Below are 23,366 nucleotides of genomic sequence, written 5' to 3' on the forward strand. Positions count from 1 at the left end.
TTCCTGTTTGTATTGTACTAACTTACTTTAATTTCTCTAAACTGGATATTTTTTTTCTAAATATTAAGTTGTCGTACTTTGTATCTGTTGATCAGTGTTGTCACATTGTCTAACTTGGTAATAATCATTTAAACTGTAGATGTTTTTGTATTTTTGAAGATTAGTTTGTTAAATTGTTTTTGTAAGAATTTGGAGGTTTTATTCCAAGCCTCTGCTGAAAATGGACACCTACCCAGTTGGACTATCCCTGCAATCAAATGTCGGTAACTAAGTATAAAAATGATTCACTTTCAGGTCATAGTGGTGTATCAGGAAGATAATTTACTTGTGAAAACTTGAGTATGGTGAACCATTCACACTGTAGAAGCACAGCATAGATGTATACAGAAAAAGCCATACTGTTGGCAGAGTCATTACAAGTTCTGTACAGAGCCACACAGAGATACTGTGTATGGCTGTGGCGTTTATAGGCCTAGTTGCTTATCAGAATGTCACATTCAAAAAGCTCATTACTGTGCTAGTAATACATACTCCAGGGTAACTACTAGTAGCTCTCAGGAATAGAACTGTGCTGGAATTTTGGAATGGAAAACTTGAGTGTCATTGTGTAGCAGAGCCAACAGAATGGTATTGTGAAGCAGGACAGAGTTTGCATTTGTATTGATCCCTAAGGTTAAAATAAATTGATTGTATGGCATGTTTGTTTGTGTACCGTTGAAACTTTGTCCAAGGTATGTCAAATGCTAAGTTCATGTGATAGCTCCAAGCTGTACACATTTAATGCATCTTTAGGAAGATGTAGATTATTTTTGGTTTGGTGTCTCATAAGCACCAGAATTATTTTCAGAGTAGTTACTACCGTGCAGTTGATATTTCTCCAGACACTTCAGTTTTTGTAGCTGTAACTTCAGCTTTGACAATTTGAGTTGCAATTTCTTCTTGTCCTTTAGGCCTTTAGGAGCCTCCACAGTGGAACAACAGTTTGAAAAAAGATTGGCAGTGGAGTTTTTTTTTTTTTTTTTTTTTTTTACAGTGTTATGTTGATAGCCTGGTGCCCAACCGTCTGCAAAAGGGAATCCCACGCGCACGCACTCGCCTGGAGCCTGTTTAGTGTGTCCATTTTACCTGCATAATGTCTTTGGGATGTGGGAGAAAACCGGACTACCCAGCAGAGACCCACATTATTGCAGGGACGACTTGCAAACTCTGCACAGAAGGCACCCCAGCCGAGCACTGAACCGGAGAACCTCTTGCTGTGAGGTGGCAACGCTAACCGCTGCATGTAAAACACACCTTACCTCTTGTCTTTCAAGAAAAGCATTTTATTATGTGCTTAACCCCTCCTTTACACCTAAGGTGATGACCTAGGTGAATTCAGATCTGTTCATTTGCCATTTTTCTTACAGTATGTTGTTCAAAGAGAGATCTCCTTGCGTGCATGTATGTGCACTTGCAGCCTGGATACTATGTTTTCTCCTTTTAAAAGGTGCAAAGGCAGAAATTTACCAGATGGCGTCTTTAAGTAATTTATCAATTTAACTGAGTAAATGCTGCTGGACAAAGTGCCCCTTTTGAGGGGTGATCCTGGAGCGCTGTCTTGTTAAGAGACTTGCTCAGAGATACACAGGCAAATGAAGGTTGAAAGAATCTAATCCCATAACCCTGATTGCAGGAAGCAGCTCATTAATTGAGTGCGCTGTTGTAAGTATTGTAGGACATTGTTAGTCATTTGCAGTGTGTATGTATCTTGTCCGTGGACATCCTTTTTTAATAGTGTATAAATATCCTCCAGTGAACTAATTACTGAGCAGCTTGGTAACCGTTTTTAAGGATGAGTTCCTTAATGCAGTTGCCTAAGAGGATTGAGGTGGCAACTCAGTCCTGCTGACCAGGGTTTTGTGATGTCCATTACAAAAGGTTGAACAGGTAGAGTTCTTGCTGGAAGGTACCCATATGCCCACCATCCTTCCTTCTCTTTTGTTACATTGGCTTTTGCTTGGACCATTGCGGCAGGAGGAAACTTGTGTATCTGTCTCCTCCACTGTGAAATACCACAAATTCCCAGAGGGTAGGAGTTCTAACACTCATTTCTACTCTGTGTGTCTGTATCCAAGTTCTGGCAAGGCCAGCCTTTGGTGAAATCGAGCCTTAGGCCAAAGGCTTCCCACAGATTTCATTAATTCTCATGTGTAATTGGTAGTTTAGATCTATAGCTATAAAATCTGATTCCTTTCCAGCACTACCCTTTGCCTTGTATATGTTTTGTGGAAAGCTTTTGTCAGTATCCTCTGTGTTTTTCCAATGTTGGTACTCCTTTTCCTTCAAGTAAAACATTTTCTTGTGTGGATTTGAGCTGCTGTCCTGTGATTTGCACTGTACCTTTTCTCTCTGGACATATTCACACAGTGTACAGCAAGGTGTAGTGTGCATTTCAGGGAAAAATTTGTTTCATTCGGTACTTGAACCCAGACCATGTTGAATAAATATGCTGCCAGTTGCATAAACTAAGCAACTGGAAACCTGTGTTCCCCTATAGCGCCTTAATATGCATATACCAGTGACTGTGCATATCGTTACTCAGTATAACAACAATAGTGTGTCCAGTTACTGTCTCTGACCTTGATACACATATTTATCTCCTGCAGCTGGAAGCATTAGGGGCGCTTGTACTCCTCCGTCTCTTGCTATAACTGGCACTATTTCATATCGTCCTCACTATTTTTTGTCTTGCTTTGAAACACAAGTTTCTGTAGTTCTGTTCATTGCATCATTGCAATTTCAGATCCATTTTGATCTGTATCATGACCTTTAGTCAAACTGTCTTTCATGTGTGCATTCTGATTGCACGATACATCTGCCTTACAGCTGATAGTCTGTTTATATGACTGTGGATAAAGAGTGTTCTGCAAACAGCTAATTCTGGTGGTTGTGTTCCCATACATGGCTCTAGTGCTAGTTTGGCAAGACCTTTCTGTTTGAGAGAATGATGAGGAATCTGAGGATAATGTTGATTTCCTAGCTGACAAAGAGTCCAGTCACTCTGATTCTTTGAAAAGTGAACCTGGGCTTTAGTTCCAGACAGCTTCCAAGCAAAAACATCACTAAATCTAGCAAGTGAACACCTGTTGGAACTTCTCCAGAACTAGGTAGGTTATATGAGCTTATAGAGGGTGAGATGCCTCGATGTCCTTCATGGATGCATCTGCAGTCATAACAAATGGGTTGTCCTGTCGTCAGGCAGCCCTTCGGTCGGCCGGATTCCAAAGTCTGGGTCCGGTTCGGCTGATGTCGCACTTCACCCGACGTCATCTCTGCTGGTCTTCGGGTATAAAGGCATCAGCCGACGCCATTTTCCTCAGTCTTTCTTGCCGCGTGGCGCCCCAAGCAGAAGCTGTTCGCAAGTGCCGGTCGGTCAGATCCAGAGATTACTACTACCGAATACTACTTCGAAGACTTCTAAAAGCTAAGTACCCCGTTGGGGACTCTTTCTTGCCTCAGCCGATGTCAGAAAAAGTCAATAACTGTTTAACTTGTGGGAAACAAATACCTCATAAAGATTTCCACTCTTACTGCCTGCCTTGCTTAGGCCCAGACCACGACATAGCAGCCTGTTCGGCCTGTGCTTCATTCAACCGACGAACGCTTAGGCGTCGGTCGGAGTTTGCTGAACAGTTTTTCGGCTCAGATTTTGCGTACATTATGCCGTCGGATCCTCCGACTACCCAAATTGTTAAACGCAAAGAAAAAGACCGACACTCGCGGTCCACGGTTTCGGCCGAAACCACGGTTAAGCAAGCCGCGAGTGTCTCTGTTTTGGCCGAAACCGAGAAAACCGGTCAATCTTCAGCCGAATCCATGACTACTACTGAGGCTCCTGCTACCTTAGTTGAATCGGCCTCAGAAATTTTGCCTACAATTGTGGTTCCTAGTGATTTATCAGACACCATCCCTTTGGATGTCTCTACCCCAGCACGTGGTGCTGCTAGGCCTCCTGCAGCCATGTCTATTAAGGCCTTTGCCAGGGCTAAAGCAGCCAAATCTGTTAAATCAGTGCCTGTTAAGCCCCCCTCACACAGGCCCACTTCAAGTTCACAAATGCTTACTCTGGCAGAGGATTTAATATCCTTAATTAGGGATCCCAATCTCACCCAGACAGGGCCTCTCAGCCCCCAGAAAAGAGACCTAGAGCAGAGCCCCGAGCCAGTGTCCTCTGATGATTCTGGATGACTCTGACATTACAGACCAGCCAGAGGCTCCTTTTTCTACTTATGAAGATTCCGATGCTGAAGAATCCATTCCAGCTGCCTCTCCACCAGAGGAATTTTCCTTGGGGAAACCTTACATGCCATGAGAGAACAATTCCAATGGCAGGGACAAGATTTCTCAGATTCAAGAAAAAGGCTTAGGACTTTTCTGCACTTACCACAACATAGGCCCTTAGCTATATCTCCTGTACTGCCTGTTGTGGATGATGCATTTAATGATGTTTGCACTGCTCCTGATTCTTTACCTCCAGCCCCTGCCAAACCAGATAGATTTTACAGGGTGCCAGACACTCATCACCACCTATACAAGGCCCCACTTGCAGATCCTGAAACTATATCCCAGGGGCCTAAGGCAGTAGCCTCGACCTCAGCAAGACCCTATCCCTTCTGAAAGGGAATCCAGGTCCTTAGAGAGATGGGGGAAAAAAGTATACACCTCTGCTACTCTCTCAGCTAGAGCTTTAAACTGTCAGTTTCATATGATCCAATACCAAGAGTTTATGCTTGATCAGTTAACTAAAAAGCTGTCCTCTGATGATTCCTTAGATAAGAAATATGTTTTAGAAATGGTGAATAACATCCAACAGGTTAGTAACCATTCTTTAAAATGTGGCTATGATGCACTGGAGGCTTCATTTAGATCAGCCATGACTGGCACAGTGATAAGAAGGCATGCATGGTTGAAAGAACAGGTTTTACCGGATCATGTTAAAACAAAGCTGTTAGATGCTCCTATGGATAAGGCCAGTCTATTTGGTACACCTGCTCAGCAAGTAATGAAGAAAATGGAAGAGAAGGCAAAATCTGTACAAACAGTTAAAGATTTCTTACAGGTTCAGCCCCCAAGGTTTAGCAGGAACTGGCCTGCCAAAAATTGGTCCTTTCCAGACTCCACAAAATCCCAAAGAGGCAGGAATAGACGCTCTAGAGGCAGAAATCAATCCAGAGGAGGTGCCTACAGAGGACGACAGTGGCAAGGCAATAACCGAGGCACAGACACAACCACTGCCACTGCAACAGGACAATCACAGTGACTTGGCTCTGACACCGCCTACCAGGGGGCAAATAGCAGCACCTTTAGGCGGAAAGTTAGCCTTATTTTCGAAAAATTGGCACTATATCACAAAAGACAAGTGGATTTTGCAAACCATAGACCAAGGCTACCGGTTCCACTTCCACACCTTACCAGTAAAAGAGGAATGCCAAACCTACCTCCAAATCAAAAAACAGAAGCTCTACAGCAGATAGCGAAATTAGCAAAGATGAGAGCTGTGGAAAGAGTACCAATAACAGAACAGGGCAAAGGATTCTACTCCAGACTCTTCCTAGTACCAAGAAAAGAGAAAAGTTGGAGACCTATTCTTGACCTGTCCGTCTTAAACACATACATCATTGTCCCAAAATTCAAAATGCTGACCCTACAGCAACTTCTTCCCATGCTGGGCAAGGAGTGTTGGCTGGTAACTCTAGATCTCAAGGAGGCATACCTGCACGTCCCCATTCGACCAAATTGCAGAAGATACCTCAGATTTCTTGCAGATCAGAGCATTATCAATTCTCAGCATTGCCCTTTGGCTTATCTACTGCGCCCAGAGTATTCACAAAATGCCTGGCATCAGTAATCGCTCGCTGCAGACTACAGGGAATCCAAATTTATCCATACCTGGACGACTGCCTGTTACAAGCGGACAACAAAAGCAAGCTGACAACAGATTTACAAAGGGTCATTTGCTTGCTACAAGCCCTGGGATACACAGTCAATTTACAAAAGTCAAGGCTGATACCATCCCAAACAAGAACATTCTTGGGTGCGGAATTGGACACAGTAAAACAAATGGCATTCCTAACTGCAGAAAAACAAAAGAACTCCTCTTTACTTCTTGGCATTAACAAAGAAGAACAAACTAACAGCAAGAAAAGTTCTGCAGGCCTTGGGATTCATGGCATCATGCATAATCTTGGTCCCACATGCCAGACTGCATATGAGAAAGCTACAGTGGTACCTAAAGAATTTATGGTCTCAACACAGGCACAGCTTAGAAACCGAAATCCCACTAATCCCATGCCTAAAACAGGAGTTCCTATGGTGGGCTCAAGCATGCCAGTCAAACCCAGGCTTACCCTTCCACAACTTTCAAGCAAGCCAAACCATCACAACGGACGCCTCAGACCTAGGATGGGGGGCGCACATGCTGGACAAATGCATACAAGGATTGTGGACTCAAGACCAGCTGCACCTGCACATAAACCAAAAAGAAATGCTGGCAGTAAAACTAGCAATCCAAAAATTCAGACCATTCCTCAAAGAAGGCCATTTAATGATAAGGACAGACAACACCACAGTCATGTGGTACATCAACAAACAGGGAGGCACTCATTCATACCCCCTATGCAGAATGACTCTGGACCTTTGGAATCTGGCTCTGAGCTACAACATCCAGTTACAGGCCATATTTGTGCCGGGAAAAGAGAACACCCTAGCAGACATGTTAAGCAGAACCACCTTGGATGCTCACGAATGGATGCTACACCCGGACATCTTCAAGGCCATCACAAAGAAATGGGGAATGCCACAAATAGACCTATTCGCATCCCCACTCAATCACCAGCTCAAAAAATTCTGCACAAGGACATACCACCCACTTGCATGGAAGGTGGACTCTCTATCCTTCAGCTGGAAAGGCCTGGCAGCATATGCATTTCCACCTCTTCCCTTGATGCACAAGGTACTACTGAAAATCAAAGAGGAACGTCCAAGGATAATCCTGATAGCTCCGAATTGGCCAAGACAACACTGGTACCCATTGCTGAGGAGCATGTCTCGGGGGAGAATGTGGTCAATACCCCTGATGCCTTTGATGTTAACTCAGAAGAACTACAACATTATGCATCCAAACCTAAAAACCTTGCAACTGACTGCCTGGAACATCACATAGCAGCAACTAACCCAGACCTATCCCAAAGGGTTAAAGACATTATCCTTGAAGCCCGCAGACCTTCAACAAGAAGGAACTATGCAGGAAAATGGAAAAGGTTTGTCATTTGGAGTACTGAAAGAGGAAAAGATGTGTCGAACATAGATATTGCTAACATCCTGGAGTACTTGGCAGAGCTTCTACATACAGGCCTGTCCTATTCCTCCATCAAGATACATGCATCAGCTATTTCAGCAGAATACAGCTTCGATCCACCTGTCTTTTCGCATCCTCTACTCAGGCAGTTCCTCAGAGGGATCAAGAATGTAAAACCTCCTAGGAAACCACCATTACCAGCATGGGACTTGAACTTTGTGCTAGAAAAGTTGACACTCCCTCCATTTGAACCAGCAGCAACAGCAGATCTGCAACACCTATCATGGAAAACTGCTTTCCTACTGGCAATTACTTCAGCAAGGAGGGTTTCGGAACTACAGGCCTTAATGGCAGTGCAACCCTTCCTAATCTTCCATCAAGATAGGGTGTCCATGAGAACTAATCCTACATTTATGCCTAAGGTGGTATCCAGAGTGTCTTTAAACCAGGCAATCCACCTACCTACCTTCTTTCCCAATCCACAGAACAGGGGAAAGACTGCTGCATACCTTGGATGTACATAGGCAGTTACGCTACTACCTGGACAGAACCAAAAGTAACAGAAAAACTGACCAGCTTTTAGTAGCCTATGCAACAGGAAGGGAAGGAAAAGCAATTTCAAACACACAATTTCCAAATGGATAGGAAATTGCATAAGATTCTGTTACTCCTACCATGGAAAACCAATTCCACAGAACATAAGACCTCATTCTACAAGGGCTACAGCCACTACCACAGCTTTCTTACGAGGAGTGGCAACCAAGGACATTATTGAGGCGGCTACTTGGACCTCCGTGCATACATTTGCCAAGCATTATAATTTACCTCTATACTCTAGATCCCGAGCAGGGTTTGTCACTGCTGTACTGCAAGGGATCCTAACTACACCATAATTTTTCTTCCTCCACCCCTAGTTTGGCTATGGTATTCTACCCATTTGTTATGACTGCAGATGCATCCATGAAGGACATAGTACAGTTTTGTACCTACCATAAATGTAGATGTCCGAACTGGATAGCATCTGCAGTCAGGATTACCCACCCTCCTTCCCCTCTGTGGTACTCCTAGGGTATTTACCCTCCTAATAGCTAGCTGGGGAGTCTCTTATGGTGTATTTGTTTGTATATATGTACATACATGCTTATTTTTGTGTTTGCCTTCTACTTTTTTGGAAACATTGGCATTTATCCAAAATTTAGCCTTCCAAGAGGGCAACTGGCATCTGGGGCAAGAAACACTGAGGAAAATGGCGTCGGCTGATGCCTTTATACCCGAAGACCAGCAGAGATGACGTCGGGTGAAGTGCGACATCAGCCGAAGCCGGACCCAGACTTTGGAATCCGGCCGACAGACGGGCTGCCTGACGACAGGACAACCCATTTGTTATGACTGCAGATGCTATCCAGTTCGGACATCTACATTTATGGTAGGTACAAAACTGTACTTTCTGTGGTAATCTCCCTCCCCGTCACTGACCTTGGAAAATGGTGTCCTGCACGCAGCTTTGTAAATGGTACCTATTCCAGCAGTCCCCTAATTGAGCTCTCCCCATCTGCCTCCTCAAATAAAAAATCCTTGCCTTCCTCTTATCCAATGACCTCAGTAAATAGGGGAAAATACTTAGATTTTCAGGGCAAAAGGATGTATCTTTCTAGTAATTAAGCCTTAAAGTTATAAAGGCAAATATGTGGACACATTTTACAGTGTATGTACAGTTTGGATGATTTTGCTGTATCCTTAACCTTCAGAGCAAAAGTCTTTTGTATATGAATGAAGTTTATAAATAGACAGTTTCAAAGCATACTATTAGAGGTGTGCTTGAATGTGCAAATACAGTCTTGAAAAGCTGCTGTTTCTGTTTTAAGACCGAATGCTTGGTTATGTAATCAGCACTTTTCCAGTGATGGTTAATGTACCTTTAAGTTATGAATTAATGTTTGGGCCCATTGTTACATATTCTTAAACAGTGGGATGATATGGGGTAAATTAATGCATGGCTACATGAGACATCCTAGATACCCCAGGTTCTGTCCTTCAAGGTGCAAAATATACAAAAGTCAGGGATTGAAAAGGAAATGACAGGAGGTTGTCTTTGAAAGCAAATGAGGGGTTCCTTCCAGAAAAAGGATCACCCTCCTGCAAAGGAATGACTATGCCAAGTGACAGAGCACCTTATGCATGCAAACCCCCCTTTCCTTCTGTTTTTCACCAGGTCCTCTTTAGTGGTCACAGACAATACCATGATGTGGTACTTGAACAAGCAAAGGGGAAAGGTCATATCCTTTGAACTGGTTGGCAGTGATGGCCTGGGATTTGACTCTACAGCATTCTCGGACTCTTGAGGCCTCATACATTCTGTCAGAGTAAAACGCAGCGACAGACTAAGCAGATCTTGGACAGACTGTCAGATGTGGAAGCTCCATGTAGACGTCTTCCAGGACTTGATCTAGATGTGGAAAACACCTCAAGAACATCTGTTCACCTCCTTCAGTACAAACAACTGAAAAAATGTTGTTCAAGACATCTTTGCAGCCGTACTTGGAGGACAGATCATTCTCATGATTGGGAATGTCCCTGTATGCCTTTCCAGAAATTTCCATGATACTTGTAAAGAAAGCATTCCCAAAGATCATTGTGACAACCCTCTTTTTGGCCCAGTCAAAGTTGGTTCTCCCTTTTGAAGTGATTTGGTCATATACTTTCTTACCTTTGCACCACATCATATAGTGCGTGAAGTGCCAAATAGCATTTCTTAAACATTGCTGAAGGTTTCTGGCCAATGATTTCCAGAGAATAAAAATCTTGCCCCTACTTGTACTGTTCAGCTGCAGCAGCAAAACTGCCTTTTATCAGCAAACTATGCTGTTACAGTAGCACTATACAAACTTTAAGTTATCAAAGGGAGATGTTTGAGGTCTTCCTGCCTGCTGTGGACACCCTCCCCGTCTGCCTACTTACAAGGCGAAATGAAAGAGAAGTGTCTCCCTTATACTGTTAGTGTATAGATTTGCTTTGCTTGTGTAAGACGCTTGTTAATCTGTTATTTCAGTAGTCTAGTAAAAGTTTTAGCCTTGTCAGTATCACTATCTGATGAATAGCAGCACCCTGGCACAGCATAAAGTGAACATGTTCTTGAAAAAGGGATTTTTTTCACTTCTGGCCACTGGTGGAATCCAAATGTAAATGTTTTGTAAAACAAAAGGAAAAAGTCGTACCTGAAATTAAAAGTGCAACACCCAACTAAGAGGGCAAATTAAGTCTACCAAAACCAATTTTGAGGTAAAGATAATCACTGAGACCAAGAGTAACAATGAGGTTTTCTCTAGTTATGTCTAAAAACCTCAAAGGCAATACACAACAGTGGGCAGAATGGACTGTTAATAGAGCCTGAAGAGGTAGCAAATCTGCTGGCCAACAAATTCTGCTCCAGTTTTACCCATCTTCCCCCACAGCCACCCCCAAATAATACCATCAAACATAACCCCCACACCTATCACTAGTGAGTATGTTGTAAATGTGCTTTCTAAGGCTAAGAACACGAGCCCCGATAATATCCCAGGATTCCTCCTAAATAGGCTGAAGCATAAACTATTTGGACATTTGGAGTTCCTGTTTTACCATGGCTTCCAGACCTGCTTTGTGCGGTGTGAATAGAGTACTGCAGCAGTCATCCCTCTGAACAAGTGCAATCCATCAATGAACTCTGGGAACTACAGACCCGTAATCCGTTCCATAGCTTTGCATATGAGACTAGTTAGACTTATCATGGATATGATTTAATAATGATATAGGAAACCTTGAGAAAGCATATCCAAACCCAGTTTGACTTTGTGAAAGGCAGATTATTACTGAACCCGGTGGACTCCTTTTGAAAAGGTTGTAAGGCAGTGGATGAGGGAAAATGCTGCCTACTGCTTAACCTTGACCTGGCTAAGACGATTGATAAAACACCCCACTTGGACATACTAAACAAACTAATGCTATTGGATAGCCAGCTGGCTCTCAGAATCCAGGAAGTCAGAATCTCCTAGTGACAGGCCTCTTTGTAGAGGTGCTCTCGCCTATTCTATCGGGTCCATGTACTGGGCCCACTCCTTTTTGGAATTTATTTCTCAAAAATTTGAAGTCCATGTCAAAGGCCTCTGGCTGGCAAGTTTGCAGATGGCTGCAAACAAGGAGCAGTCACAGAGTCCTCCTAAGACACCAACATCCTACAGGAAGGACTACCACAGACAAATGAGTGGTGCCAAGGCATAAAACGCAAGGCCAAGATTTTTTTTTTTTTTTTTTTTGTAAGTTGGCCACCCTAAGGAACTACTTTGTTGATAAAGCATCCCAAAGAATGGACCCATTAGTCCGGTGTTTGAGGTTGTATGTGGATAGTAACCTGGCTTTTGACCAACATGTGTCTAAGGTAGTAAGGAAATCCATTGTCTATTGCTAGACTTTTATAAGCTGGAGCATGGTATCTTGGTTTAGCTAGATTATTGTTCCTCCTGTATTTAGCCCTTGTCAGACCCATCATTAAGTACAATGCCCCCTTCATTATGCACCTGACTAGGCACATGTAGCAACTGAAACGTCCACAGAGGTGCCTCACAAAAATAATACAGGATATAGAGGCAATCTGCATAAGACATGCTGTTTAAGACCCATCTTTATACTTTTGTTTCTTACAAATTAAGAGGTGATCTGTGCCCGATATACAAGGCATCCCTGGATCCCGCTTTGGTGGACATTTTGCACATCTGCAAAACTAATGGCATCAGAATTACTTGATTCACAAATTTGAACCTTGTTTGTGACATAAGTTGGACATGTTGGGGAGCAGTTATGCCTTGGAATTTTCCTACTTTGGAACAGGCTTTCCCATCCTTGTGAAGCAGAGTTCTTCTTAACCCTATTCAAGCATAACCTGGGCCAGTGTATGGGAAATTGGAAGTTCACCCCCAGGTCTAGCACCTGTGTCTCTAATGGCAGAGGCAGTCTGTAATCGTACCCTAGCTTTACATATATCTGTTAAAATGGAGCTCAAAAAACTTGCGGGCTACAATTGAGATGAATGGTTAGGCTTATAAAGGCCCCAGTGGTCATTAGTTTGGTGTACACCTATCTTACACTTTAACTTCATGATTTTCATGCTGTCGTATCAACCTTCTAAACAGTTTGCATGTGTTTGTTTGAAGTTTGTCTTGCAAGATGCCCTTCATGGTGGCTGGTCTCCTGGCTTAGTGGATTTTATAGCTTCATGTTCTTACGCAAGTGCAGTACCTGGTGTTGCACATGGATCTAGCCTGTCTCTTGACAAATCCTCATTTCCTCCCTAATGTAGTCCAAGTGAGAGACTGGCTCAGCAACACCACAACAATCTCCCACTGTTTCCCAAAGTGTTTAAAAAGGCTTGGGGGTACGCAGGATGTTCATTGCCAGCTGTATTTGTCTGTGCCTGGTCCGTGTGTCTGAGTGCATGGGAAGATTAAGTAATCCATTTTCTTTGTATCAAGCAAGAAGGGCTTTGCAGTTATTGGACAGATTCTGCCAAATATCTGAAGGCCAATTACTCTTTATGACAACGCATTCACCTGGGTGGTGTGGGTTGTCAGTAGATGCCTTCACTAAGCGTCATAGTTTGGGCCTTTGCTTTTCAGACTGTCTTTTGTGTCATCTTGTCCTGAAGTTTTGTGGTATTGTTGACTCTCTTGGGAGTCTATTTCACTGACTGCAGAAGAGCCTTGAACATGATGTAACTGAAATGCAAGTATTCTTTATGTCTGTTATTAAAGAGTATCCTGTGCTTTTGAAATTATAGCGCTCCAGCTATTAGTAGTGTGCAATAGATGCCCAATAAATTTGAAATTTGTGATTTTTGATCTTATAGTTGCACATTCTTACATGTGTAGTTAAGTGTTTAGTATAGGCACAGAGGATTCTGGAGGCATGTGCTTCCTAGCAATTTTGCAAGGCCAGAGTGGGTGTGCATACCCAAAGAAAGACAATTTGAAGAACTGCAGAAGTGGGGTTCTAGACATTTAGCACTGGAATATTCAGTCCACTTTGAAGATCAGTTGATACAGGGAGTGCTCTCATTCATGTTGTTTCAAGACTTATATTTTTGGAGCCACTGAAAAAATGTGTAGTTTGGCTATTTGTGGTCTTTCGATTGCCCTACTGTGTAATCCAGTTTAGAAGACTGTTGAGTATGAGGGTATGATCGTGACGTAGGTGCTACTGAAGAACACAAGAGGGTTATAATGGTAAGAAAAACAATACAAGAACTGCTGAGATGTGCCAGTCGTTGCTCATTTCTAAGAAATTGTGTTGCCAAAAGGTAGCAGTTTGTTTCTAACCGCGTGCTTTTTATTTTAGCTAGGCAGCACTAGAACACTGTTATTTGGTTTGTAATGATGCATGCTTGTTGAATGTTGTAAGTATTCAGAAGAGGTAACGTGCATCTGTAGTAAATGGGGGAGAGAGAGACTAAAATCTGGCTTGTTTTTTAGGTAAGTGATGAGATGGTGGTTGAGCTGATTGAAAACAACTTGGATTCACCTCCCTGCAAGAACGGATTCCTTCTGGATGGCTTTCCACGTACTGTGAAACAGGCAGAGATGGTATGTAATCTGGCAGGAAATTGTTCAGGAATAGTGAAGAATGCCTGTAGTTTGAACGATATCCAAAAGTCACATGTATTTGCATTTTGACCAATTCACTCCAGTACTGAATAGATTATAGATCTTATGGGCTTGTGCTTATGCTTACAGATTAACTGTAGTTCTTAGATGGCATGGGTAAACTTTCATTTATGCCAGAGTATGTGATAAAATAGATTTTATTTTGTTTTGTCTTTATTTTTTATTTATTTATTTTTTGATGGGGTAGCTCAGTTTCAGGAGACATTTGAACTGTGCTCCAGCTGTACAACATGAGACCATGCATTCAAAATTATTCACATTGCAAGGCAGTTTGACAGATAATATGCATTCATGTAGCACATGTTAAAACCACCAATAAATATTTGGATGATATCTGTAGTATCGATAGAAAGTAATCAAAATTAGTACATGTATCTGTGCTAGCTAGAAGGGGTTGAGGCAGGAACCGACTGCTTTGTCAGCGCACTAGAGATGGGAGAATAGCAATTCGAAAAGAGAAGGGTTAAAGAGGATAAGAAAATAGGCAGATATAACTGGTTGGAGTGAGAAGAAAGGCGTGTTGGAGGAAAGGGGGGTACAATGTAATATAAGAAGGTTTATAGATAAAAGTTGAGAATAAATAAGAGGAGCAGGACGGAAGAGGAGTTGTAAAAGAAGGCAAATTGGGAGTATTGAGTAAAAATGAATGGGTAAGTTATTGGATGGTGGATAAGTAGATTCAGGAAAAGATGAACCTAGAAAAGTCAAACTCTGAAGTTGTATTATCAGTGCTGCTTATAAAAGCACAGTTTGCTAGTCTTTCCAAGAATATGATTGTACATACAAATACTAAAATGGTTTGGGTAGCTTTTTTATTTAATTGTATTGAAATTATATTGGTGTAGAACATTCAGTACGAGTATATGGAGTACGAGTATACGGAGATAAAAAAAAAATATTTCCACAAAAGCAGTAAATAGTATCATAAAACTAAAAGTGATTAATTTTTTTCAAATTCTAGTAAAGGTTTGGAGGAGGATCCAAGTTCTCCTTTACTTTAGGGCATACTGTAACAGTGCAGTAGTGTAAAGAATACTGTTATGAGCTAGCTTGTGAATATGGCAGGACTGTAAGGGTAGAGTCCTTTTAAATAACTCGAAAGGTAAAAATCTTGTAAAACAAAATTTCCACAAGGAGGTTGGCAGTGTAGGATGTTCGTGTTTCACTGTTGCAGTCATCACATTTGGGTTTTCTGCTTGCAATAGCCCTCAGTCGACCTGATTATCAAAGTCTTGGATCCTGAGTTGGTTGCTGTCTCATCTTCCATGATGTCAGGTAGTCAGTGGTATAAAGCATACAGCCGACGCCATTACATCAGACTTTCTTGCCGTGCAGTGCCCGAAGCAGAAGCAGTTCGCAAGTGCCGGTCGGCCTTCTCCTGAAATTTTCGTTTTCAAGTTTCAGATCCGAAGTCTTCAACTAAGCTAAGTACCCTGTTGGGAATCCTTTTTCTTGCTCTAAAACCTATGTCAGTAAAAGTTAATAATTGTGTTTCTTATGGAAAGCAAATACCTCAAAGATTTTCATATGTGCTGCGTTCCTTGCTTAGGCCCAGACCACGATATACCTAGCTGTCAGTTTTATGCCTTATTCAAACCTCGTACTATTCGTCGTCTGCTCATTTACGCTTCCAAATATTTTGGTACTCTGTTCAATTATCCAGAAATGGCTTCGGTAAGCCACCCGACTACCGACATTCCGAAAAAACACAAAGATAAAGACTGCATAGGTCCAAAGCTGCCGACGACGCTTCTCCTAGGCTAGTCGCCAGTTTGTCGGTACTCAGTGAGGTGCTTTTGCAGCCCCTGATGCTCACTACTTCAGGTTCGCAGGCCTCTGAGACCTATTCTGAGTACAGTATACTGCGAGGTGCGTCTTAGACTGTGGAACCTGCAGATGTCTCTACCTTGGATGGGTCTGGAACCGTTGTGCAGGCACCGGCTTCTGAGGATGTGTTCAGGCCTACTGACTAGCATATTAAACAGACGCCATCTTCCTCTTCAAGGCCTAAAACTCGATCCATGCCTAGAAAGCCAACACCCAGACCGCATGGTCAGGCCCTTATGCCTAAAAAACAAATGATAAGAATGGCTGAAGACCATATTACTCTAATCAGGGGAAGCCACCCTTCCCTCTCTTGAGACTTAGGACTGATTTTCCTTCTGATTCTTCTGATCAGGATTCTGAAATTTCTGTTTTCTCTGACCAGGATTCGCCCTTATCTACCTATGAGGATTCTGATGCAGAGGGCTCCATTCCCTCTGCTTCCCCTCCAGAGGATTTCTCTTTTGGTGAAACCTTGAATACTCTTAAGGAGCATTTCCGTTGGGTAAGCCAGGATTACTCTGACTCCAAAAAGAGGCTTAGGGAATTCTTACTCCTGCCTCAACACAGGCCTTTAGCTATCCCTCTTGTACTGGACATTGTAGATGATGCCTTCTCTGAATCTAGCCTGTCCCCTGACACTTTACCTCCTGCTCCCAGAAAACCTGATCGGTATTACAGGGTACCTGACTCTCCCAAGTTCCTCTTTAAAAATCCTACTGCAGATCCTGAGACCATTTCACAGGGACCCAAGGGCATTAAGGCTACTACTGTCAAAAATCCTACCCCTTCTGATAGAGATTCCAGGGTGCTGGATAGATGGGGTAAGAAGGTATACACTTCTGCAACTTTGGCCATTAGGGCCTTAAACTGCCAGTTTCATATGTTAAAGTATCAGCAGAATGTTATTGGATTGCTTAAACAGAAAATGATGATGATTCCCGACTGTGCTGAAAATAAATAATTACAGAATTTAATGCATTCTGCTGAACAAGTTGGAAAACATGCTTTGCAATGTGGTTTTGATTCATTAGAGGCATCTTGCAGGGCTGCTGTCACTGAGTGTGTACTTAGAAGGCATACTTGGCTTAAGGAGCAATCTTTGCCAGATCATGTTAAAGCTAAATTACTGGATGCTCCCTTAAATCAAGATCGCCTGTTTGGCAACAAAGCAGAAGTACTTAAAAAGATGGAGGAAAAAGCTAAAGCTATGCAAACTATTAAAGATTTCCTGCAAGTACAGCCTCTCAGATTTAGTAGGCGTTGGCCGCAAGAATTGGTCCTTTCCTGCCTCTTCCAGGCCTTCAGTCCAAACCCAGAAGCAGCAGAACACCCAGGCTTCAGTCCCAAAGTACTCACAGGCCTAAGCAGTGGGGGGGGGAGCTCCCACTTCCAAAGCAGGGAGTAGTAAGACTCCCCCATGGTAAATTGTCTCAGTGACTTAACTTTAAACTTTCCAAGCTCTGCTCAACTGACTGTTCCTTTAGGGGGAAAGATTGCCCTGGATGCAAAAAACTGGGAACTCCTTACCCAGGACAAATGGGTTTTTAAATATAGTTTCCCAAGGATACAGATTCCACTTCCACTCCTTACCAACCCCAAACGGTTGGCCAGACCTGCCACCAAATCAGTGGGCTGAGGCTCAAAAGCAAGTTCTGTCTCTTTAAAGCATCAGGGCTATTAAATCTGTCCCAGAAGAAGAATGGGGGCAAGGTTTCTACTCGGGACTTTTCCTGGTACCCAGAAAAGATAATTGCTGGCATCCTATCCTGGACCTGTCTACCCTAAACACATTTTTAGTAATCCCAAACTTCAAGATGCTAACTTTTCATCAGCTGCTTCCCATGCTAGGCAAATATGCGTGGTTGGCAACACTGGATTTAAAAGAAGCCTACCTGCACATCCCAATAAGGGAATTTTGCAGAAGATACCTATGCTTCAGAGCAGGCTACATGCATTATCCATTCTCTGCACTGCCCTTTGGCTTATCTACTGCGCCCAAGGTATTCACAAAGTGCCTAGCTCCAGTCATAGCATTTTGCAGGCAAAGAAATATTCAAATATACCCATACCTGGACGATTGTCTAATCCAGGCAGAAAGCCAGGACATACTATTAAATCATCTGGCATTTGTAAAGAAATTGCTAACTTCTCTGGGGTACACCATAAACGAAAAGAAATCACATCTTGTAACTTGCCAACAAATTGTATTCCTGGGAGCAAGCTTGAATACACCTTCCCAGATGGCCTACCTCACGCCAGAGAAACAAGTTCATTTGATGGCCTACTTCAAACTACTGGCCACAAAGACCCAGCTATCTGCAAGGAAAATACTGCAAGCCCTGGGGGTTCATGGCATCTTGCATTCTACTAATTCCATATGCAAGACTGCATATGAGGAAACTACAGTGGTATCTAAAAAGCCTATGGTGTCAACATTCTCTGGATCTTGTATCAATAATTCCTATCATATCTTGTCTACAGATAGTTACTTTGGTGGGCAGAGGCCTGCCACCAAAACAAGGGACTGCCATCCACTCTACCCCTTGCCGCCCAAACCCTAACAGATGCATCAGACTATGCATGGGGGGGCTCACTTGGCAGAGCAGTGCATTCAGGGCATATGAAACCCAAGTCAAACGCACCTGCATGTCAATCAAAAAGCAACGTTAGCTGTACAGAATGCTCTGACGGCCCTCAAAGGACCACTTTCTTCCAGGACAATTATTGGTAAAGACTGACAACACCAATGTTATGTGGTACATAAACAAGTAGGGATGAACCCACTCATACCCTCTCCTCAGACTAGCCGTGGCTCTGTGGAACACAGCCTTGAGCTACCAAGTGCACCTACAGGCTCAGTTCATGCCAGGAAAGCTAAATACACTGGCAGATGACCTAAGCAGAAATCTCATGGACTCACAAGAGTGGAAACTGGAACCAAAGATATTCAAAATGTTGAGAAATAAATGGGGGAGCCCAGAGATGGACCTGTTTGCTTCCCCCCAGAACTACCAATTGGACAAATTCTGCACAAGGACTCCCCACAAACAAGCTTGGAAAGTGGATGCTCTGTCCTTCACCTGGGAAAACTATCAGTTTATGCCTTTCCTCTCCAAGGTACTACTACAGATCAAACAGGACAAACCAAGGACAATACTGATTGCACCAGACTGGCCTGGCCACGCCAACACTGGTACCCCCTCTTGAGCAGTGTGTCACTGCTGGCACCATGGCACCTGCCTCAGACACCTGCCCTGCTGTCCCAGCAGGAGGTCCAGAATCTGCACCCCTTCAAACCCTGAACCTCGCACCCTGGCTAATTACCTGATCTCTCCGTTACCATCCCTCAGTAAGCAAGTGATGGATATCATTCTGGAGGTAAGGAGGCCTAGTACTAGAAAATCCTATGCTGATAAATGGAAAAGAAATCCTATGCTGAAAAATGGAAAAGATTCTGTTCCTGGAGCCAAACTCTGGGGATGGGCACAGCAGCACTCAATTTACCTAAGATTATTCAATACTTAACTGGGATGCTTCACAAGGGCCTTTCCTTTTCCTCCATCAAAATTCATGCCTCAGCCATTTCAGCTTTTTACAATACAGAACCACCCCTATTCTGTCATCCACTGCTGAAGCAATTCCTCAGAGGGGCCAAAATCATAAGACCACTGAGGAGAGCCCCTATTCCAGCCTGGGACCTTAACTTTGTATTGGAAAAGCTAACGATACATCCCTTTGAGCCAGCTGCAAATGCAGAGTTGAAATTCCTTTCTTGGAAAACAGCCTTCCTTCTAGCCATCACTTCAGCAAGAAGGGTGTCCGAATTACAGGCCCTCGTGGCAGTGGAGCCTTTCATCATCTTTCATGCACACAGAGTATCCATCAGGACCATAATCAGTCCATTCATTTGCCAACCTTCTTTTCTATTCCACAGAACAAAGGGGAATGAATACTGCACTCCTTGGACATGCACAGACAACTTGGGTTTTACTTTGACAGAATTAAACCTCTCAGGAAATCTGAACAGCTGCTGGTTGCATTTGCTGCAGGAGCAGAGGGGAAGGCCATCTCAAAGCAAACCATCTCTAAGCGGATAGGCCATTACATTCATTTCTGCTATAAGCACCATGGAAAACCTACCCCGCAGGAGATAAGACCACGTTCGACCAGGGTTGCATCTACCTCTACAGCCTTTCTCAGAGGTGTCCCTATCAGGGGCATCCTAGAAGCTGCTACCTGGAGTTCTGTACATACCTTCACCAAGCATTACCGCTTGCCAATTTTTTTTAAACCCAGAGCTGGCTTTGCCAATGCAGTCTTGCAGGGCCTTATAGCCGGTCATAAGGCTATCTAATAACCTTCTCCCATCCTTTAGCTTTGGGAATCTACCCAAATGTGATGACTGCAACAGTGCAACACTAAGAACATAGTACAGTTGTGTACACTTACCATAAATGTAGATGTTGGAGTGTATTCACTGTTTCAGTCCTGGTTACCCTCCCTCCAGTCCCCTGACTTCTATTGACTATACCTCTGTTCTTGTTTACTGTGCTTAAAGCTTTTTGGTGTATTTGCTTTTTTGTTGGGAGGTGTAACCTTGTATATAATTGCTTCCCATTATGGGGGCACCTGACATCTGGGGCAAAAAAAAATGATGCAATGGCGTCAGCTGCATGCTTTATACCCCTGGACTACCTGACATCATGGAAGATGAGGCAGCAACTGATGCAGGACCCAAGTCTTTGATAATCAGGCCGACTGAGGGCTACTGCAAGCAGATAACCCAAATGTGATGACTGCAACAGTGAATACAGTCTAACATCTACCTTTATGGTAAGTGTGCACAACTGTACTATCCATGTTCTGGTGGTGGAATATATCTGAACTTTAAAAAAAAAATCTCACTTTTTCTGTGCGCATGCTGCATGAGCTTTTGCAGTCATATCTTCATGATTAGCAGCTTGATGCAGCATCTGTTAAGCTCAAAGAGATAGACTGGCATTTGTGATAAATACAGTCTCGTAACCCATACCCGCGGTGGTGGTGGTGCTGCGGTAGTGTTGTCACTTCACAGTAAGACGCTGTCTGGTTCAATTCTCAGCTAGAGCGTCTTCTGCATGGAGACCTGCGTGAATGGGCGGATCTTCGTTGAAGGTTGTACGTCAGGGCTGGTAACTCTGCATGTAAAAATCAACTACCAATCGGTAGCGGACCGGAGTTCTGCTGTGGCGACCCATAACCGGTAAAAGCCGAAAGACTCAACAGTCTCGTAACCCATAAACCAGGGCAGTAGTGTGGGAAGGGCTTTTTCTTATCCCTGTTACTATCTGTGGCTTACCTTTGATTACAACAGGTTCTTTTCAGAACTGTAGTAGACTAAAGGTTCCATTTAAATAACATTTACTGTTTTCATTGTGCTTGGACTATAAATGTGCATCACTATAGTACTATTATTATTATTATTATTTTATTTTAACATTATTTTACTAGGATAAATCCAACTGGACACAGTGTCTGTTTTCAGTGGATTCCTGGGGAAAAAAATCTCCAAGGAAGTTAACAGAGTACATACATGGTTCAGATAACAATAAAAAACTGGTATACAAGGTAAGAGAAACAAGAAGTACAAGAACAATTTTGTAAAACAATAAGATAGTCAAACAATAAGATACTCCGGAATAGAACCCTCATTTACAATATTTATAAAAAAGTACATATCAGGTGAGTGTGTAGTGTATGCAATGGAGGCATACAGCGGATCACTTATATGAAGTAGTGGGTCTTCGGGGGTCTTTGCAGTTGCAGAGAGGGTTAGCATTGAGGTGTGAATTAAGAAGGCCCTTGAAGGTGCTTGTGTGACTTTGGTGCTTGTGTGACTTTGTAGCCCGAGTTAAGGTGGGAGGGTGTTCCATAGTTTAGCAACATCATAAGAGAATTCAAAATGGCATCCTTCACTCACTCGGGGATCTCATATTGCTTCCTGCGCCTGTATTTGCAGAATTTTATTCGTGAGTCCTTACCTTCGTTTTAAACCATTTTGTTGAAGCTTACAGTCTTTTTGTTTTAATCCACTTCATTCTGCTTCCTCCAGATTATTCACTTCAGTGTTTAAAAAGGCTTTTTCTTTTTGGGGTCCAAAGGTTGAAGTGGTCTAACTCTTGACACTTGAAGAATTCTGTCATTTAAGATCTTTAAATGGCAACTTTTAGCCATCACCTCACCAATATAAGATGTACTGACTGAAATCACCTTTGCAGTATTCAGACTTATGGAGTTGTCACCACTGATGTCCAGCCAGTTTACCAAAGCTTTACCTTCCCTAAGTCATATATCTGACGCGTGACCTCTGGTCATATGTATTAAGGTATAAAGATGGATGTACAAGTGTGGATACTTAGTCTGTCTCGCTGTCAGCTTGAATGCATGTCGTGCATCTGTCTGTCTGATCATAGGTACCTTTGCACCACTCCTTTATTCAGAAAAGTGCCCTGTGGGGGGAACCTTCCTTCTTAAACTGTCTGTATTTTGTTAAATTTGTAGATGTCAGCTTGGAGGGATAAGTGTGGGAGTGGTAGGCAGATTCCATACAAGGACTTGCATACAAAGTGTATTTTGCCTAGGCCTGGAACACTTATCACAAATCTTGTTCCGTTAGTCGTCTGTTCCAAAAACCCTTAGGTCTAGCATTTCTACTGTCAACACCTTTCTTGAGACCCAGTGTTTTCAACGATTCACCCAATCCAGGATGGCTGACTCCACTTCATCGGACATCCCTCTGCTGCTGAAGAAAAAATTAAGATGTCTTGGACAGATCCTCAGTCCAATGTTTCTGACTTGGACATACTTGCGCAAGTTTCAGAACCCACATTGCATCAGGCTGCTTTTTGTTGCCTGCTACTCGGACCCCATCGGAGGCCGGTAGAAGACCTTGAAGATTGCTGGTACATCCAAGGAACCATGTCTCATTTCAGGACTGCACAGTATCCCTCAAGTTCTAGTTAAAGAAATCCCAGGACTGCTAATAGAGATCAGACATAGTGCCAAACCTCTGTGTCTCATCCAGGCAGACATCACACCTAAAAAGAAAATGCATGTGGCCTTCACCCTCAGCAGCTAGAGAGGAGGAGTGGATGGACTTCTCGCAAGGATAGTTTGAAGCTGTTGCGTCTTTGAAGCCCCTTCATGCTTTGGGTCTCCACAACCACAGGCTACTTCCCTTGAACTTACTCTTGTTTCCTCCTACTGTGATGAGTAGCAGGACAGTGACTCTGCCTATTTTCTGGACTATTCCTCTACATTCTCCTGAAAAAAACTCTTCTGATGAGGGGGAGCCCCTTTCATCTGCCTCCCAAGTAGAGAAGGCTTCTTTTGGGGAGACTACACAGAACATGATGAAACGCTGATTGGCAGTCCATGCAGATCTTTGTTCAGAAGAGGTATTACACACATGGAGATGGGTACCCTTGCCCCTTTTCCAGTCCACCTGTCCTTGAGGCTTTCCAAGATGCCTT

The 23,366-nt window shown here is 43.1% G+C and overlaps 1 protein-coding gene across 2 annotated transcripts in view; it reads left to right on the forward strand.

Moving 5' to 3' along the window:
* AK2 (adenylate kinase 2) overlaps window positions 1-23,366 on the forward strand; it is a 318,886-nt gene that overhangs the window by 58,097 nt on the left and 237,423 nt on the right. For both annotated transcript variants that reach the window (XM_044059921.1, XM_044059922.1), the window contains exon 3: window positions 13,837-13,947. In XM_044059921.1, coding sequence (XP_043915856.1) covers window positions 13,837-13,947 — 111 coding nt within the window. The remainder of the gene's footprint in view (window positions 1-13,836; window positions 13,948-23,366) is intronic.

This window comes from Protopterus annectens, chromosome 1.part2 (assembly GCF_019279795.1).
Source record: "Protopterus annectens isolate FY-2018-M chromosome 1.part2, PAN1.0, whole genome shotgun sequence".
Lineage (NCBI taxonomy): Eukaryota > Metazoa > Chordata > Ceratodontiformes > Protopteridae > Protopterus > Protopterus annectens.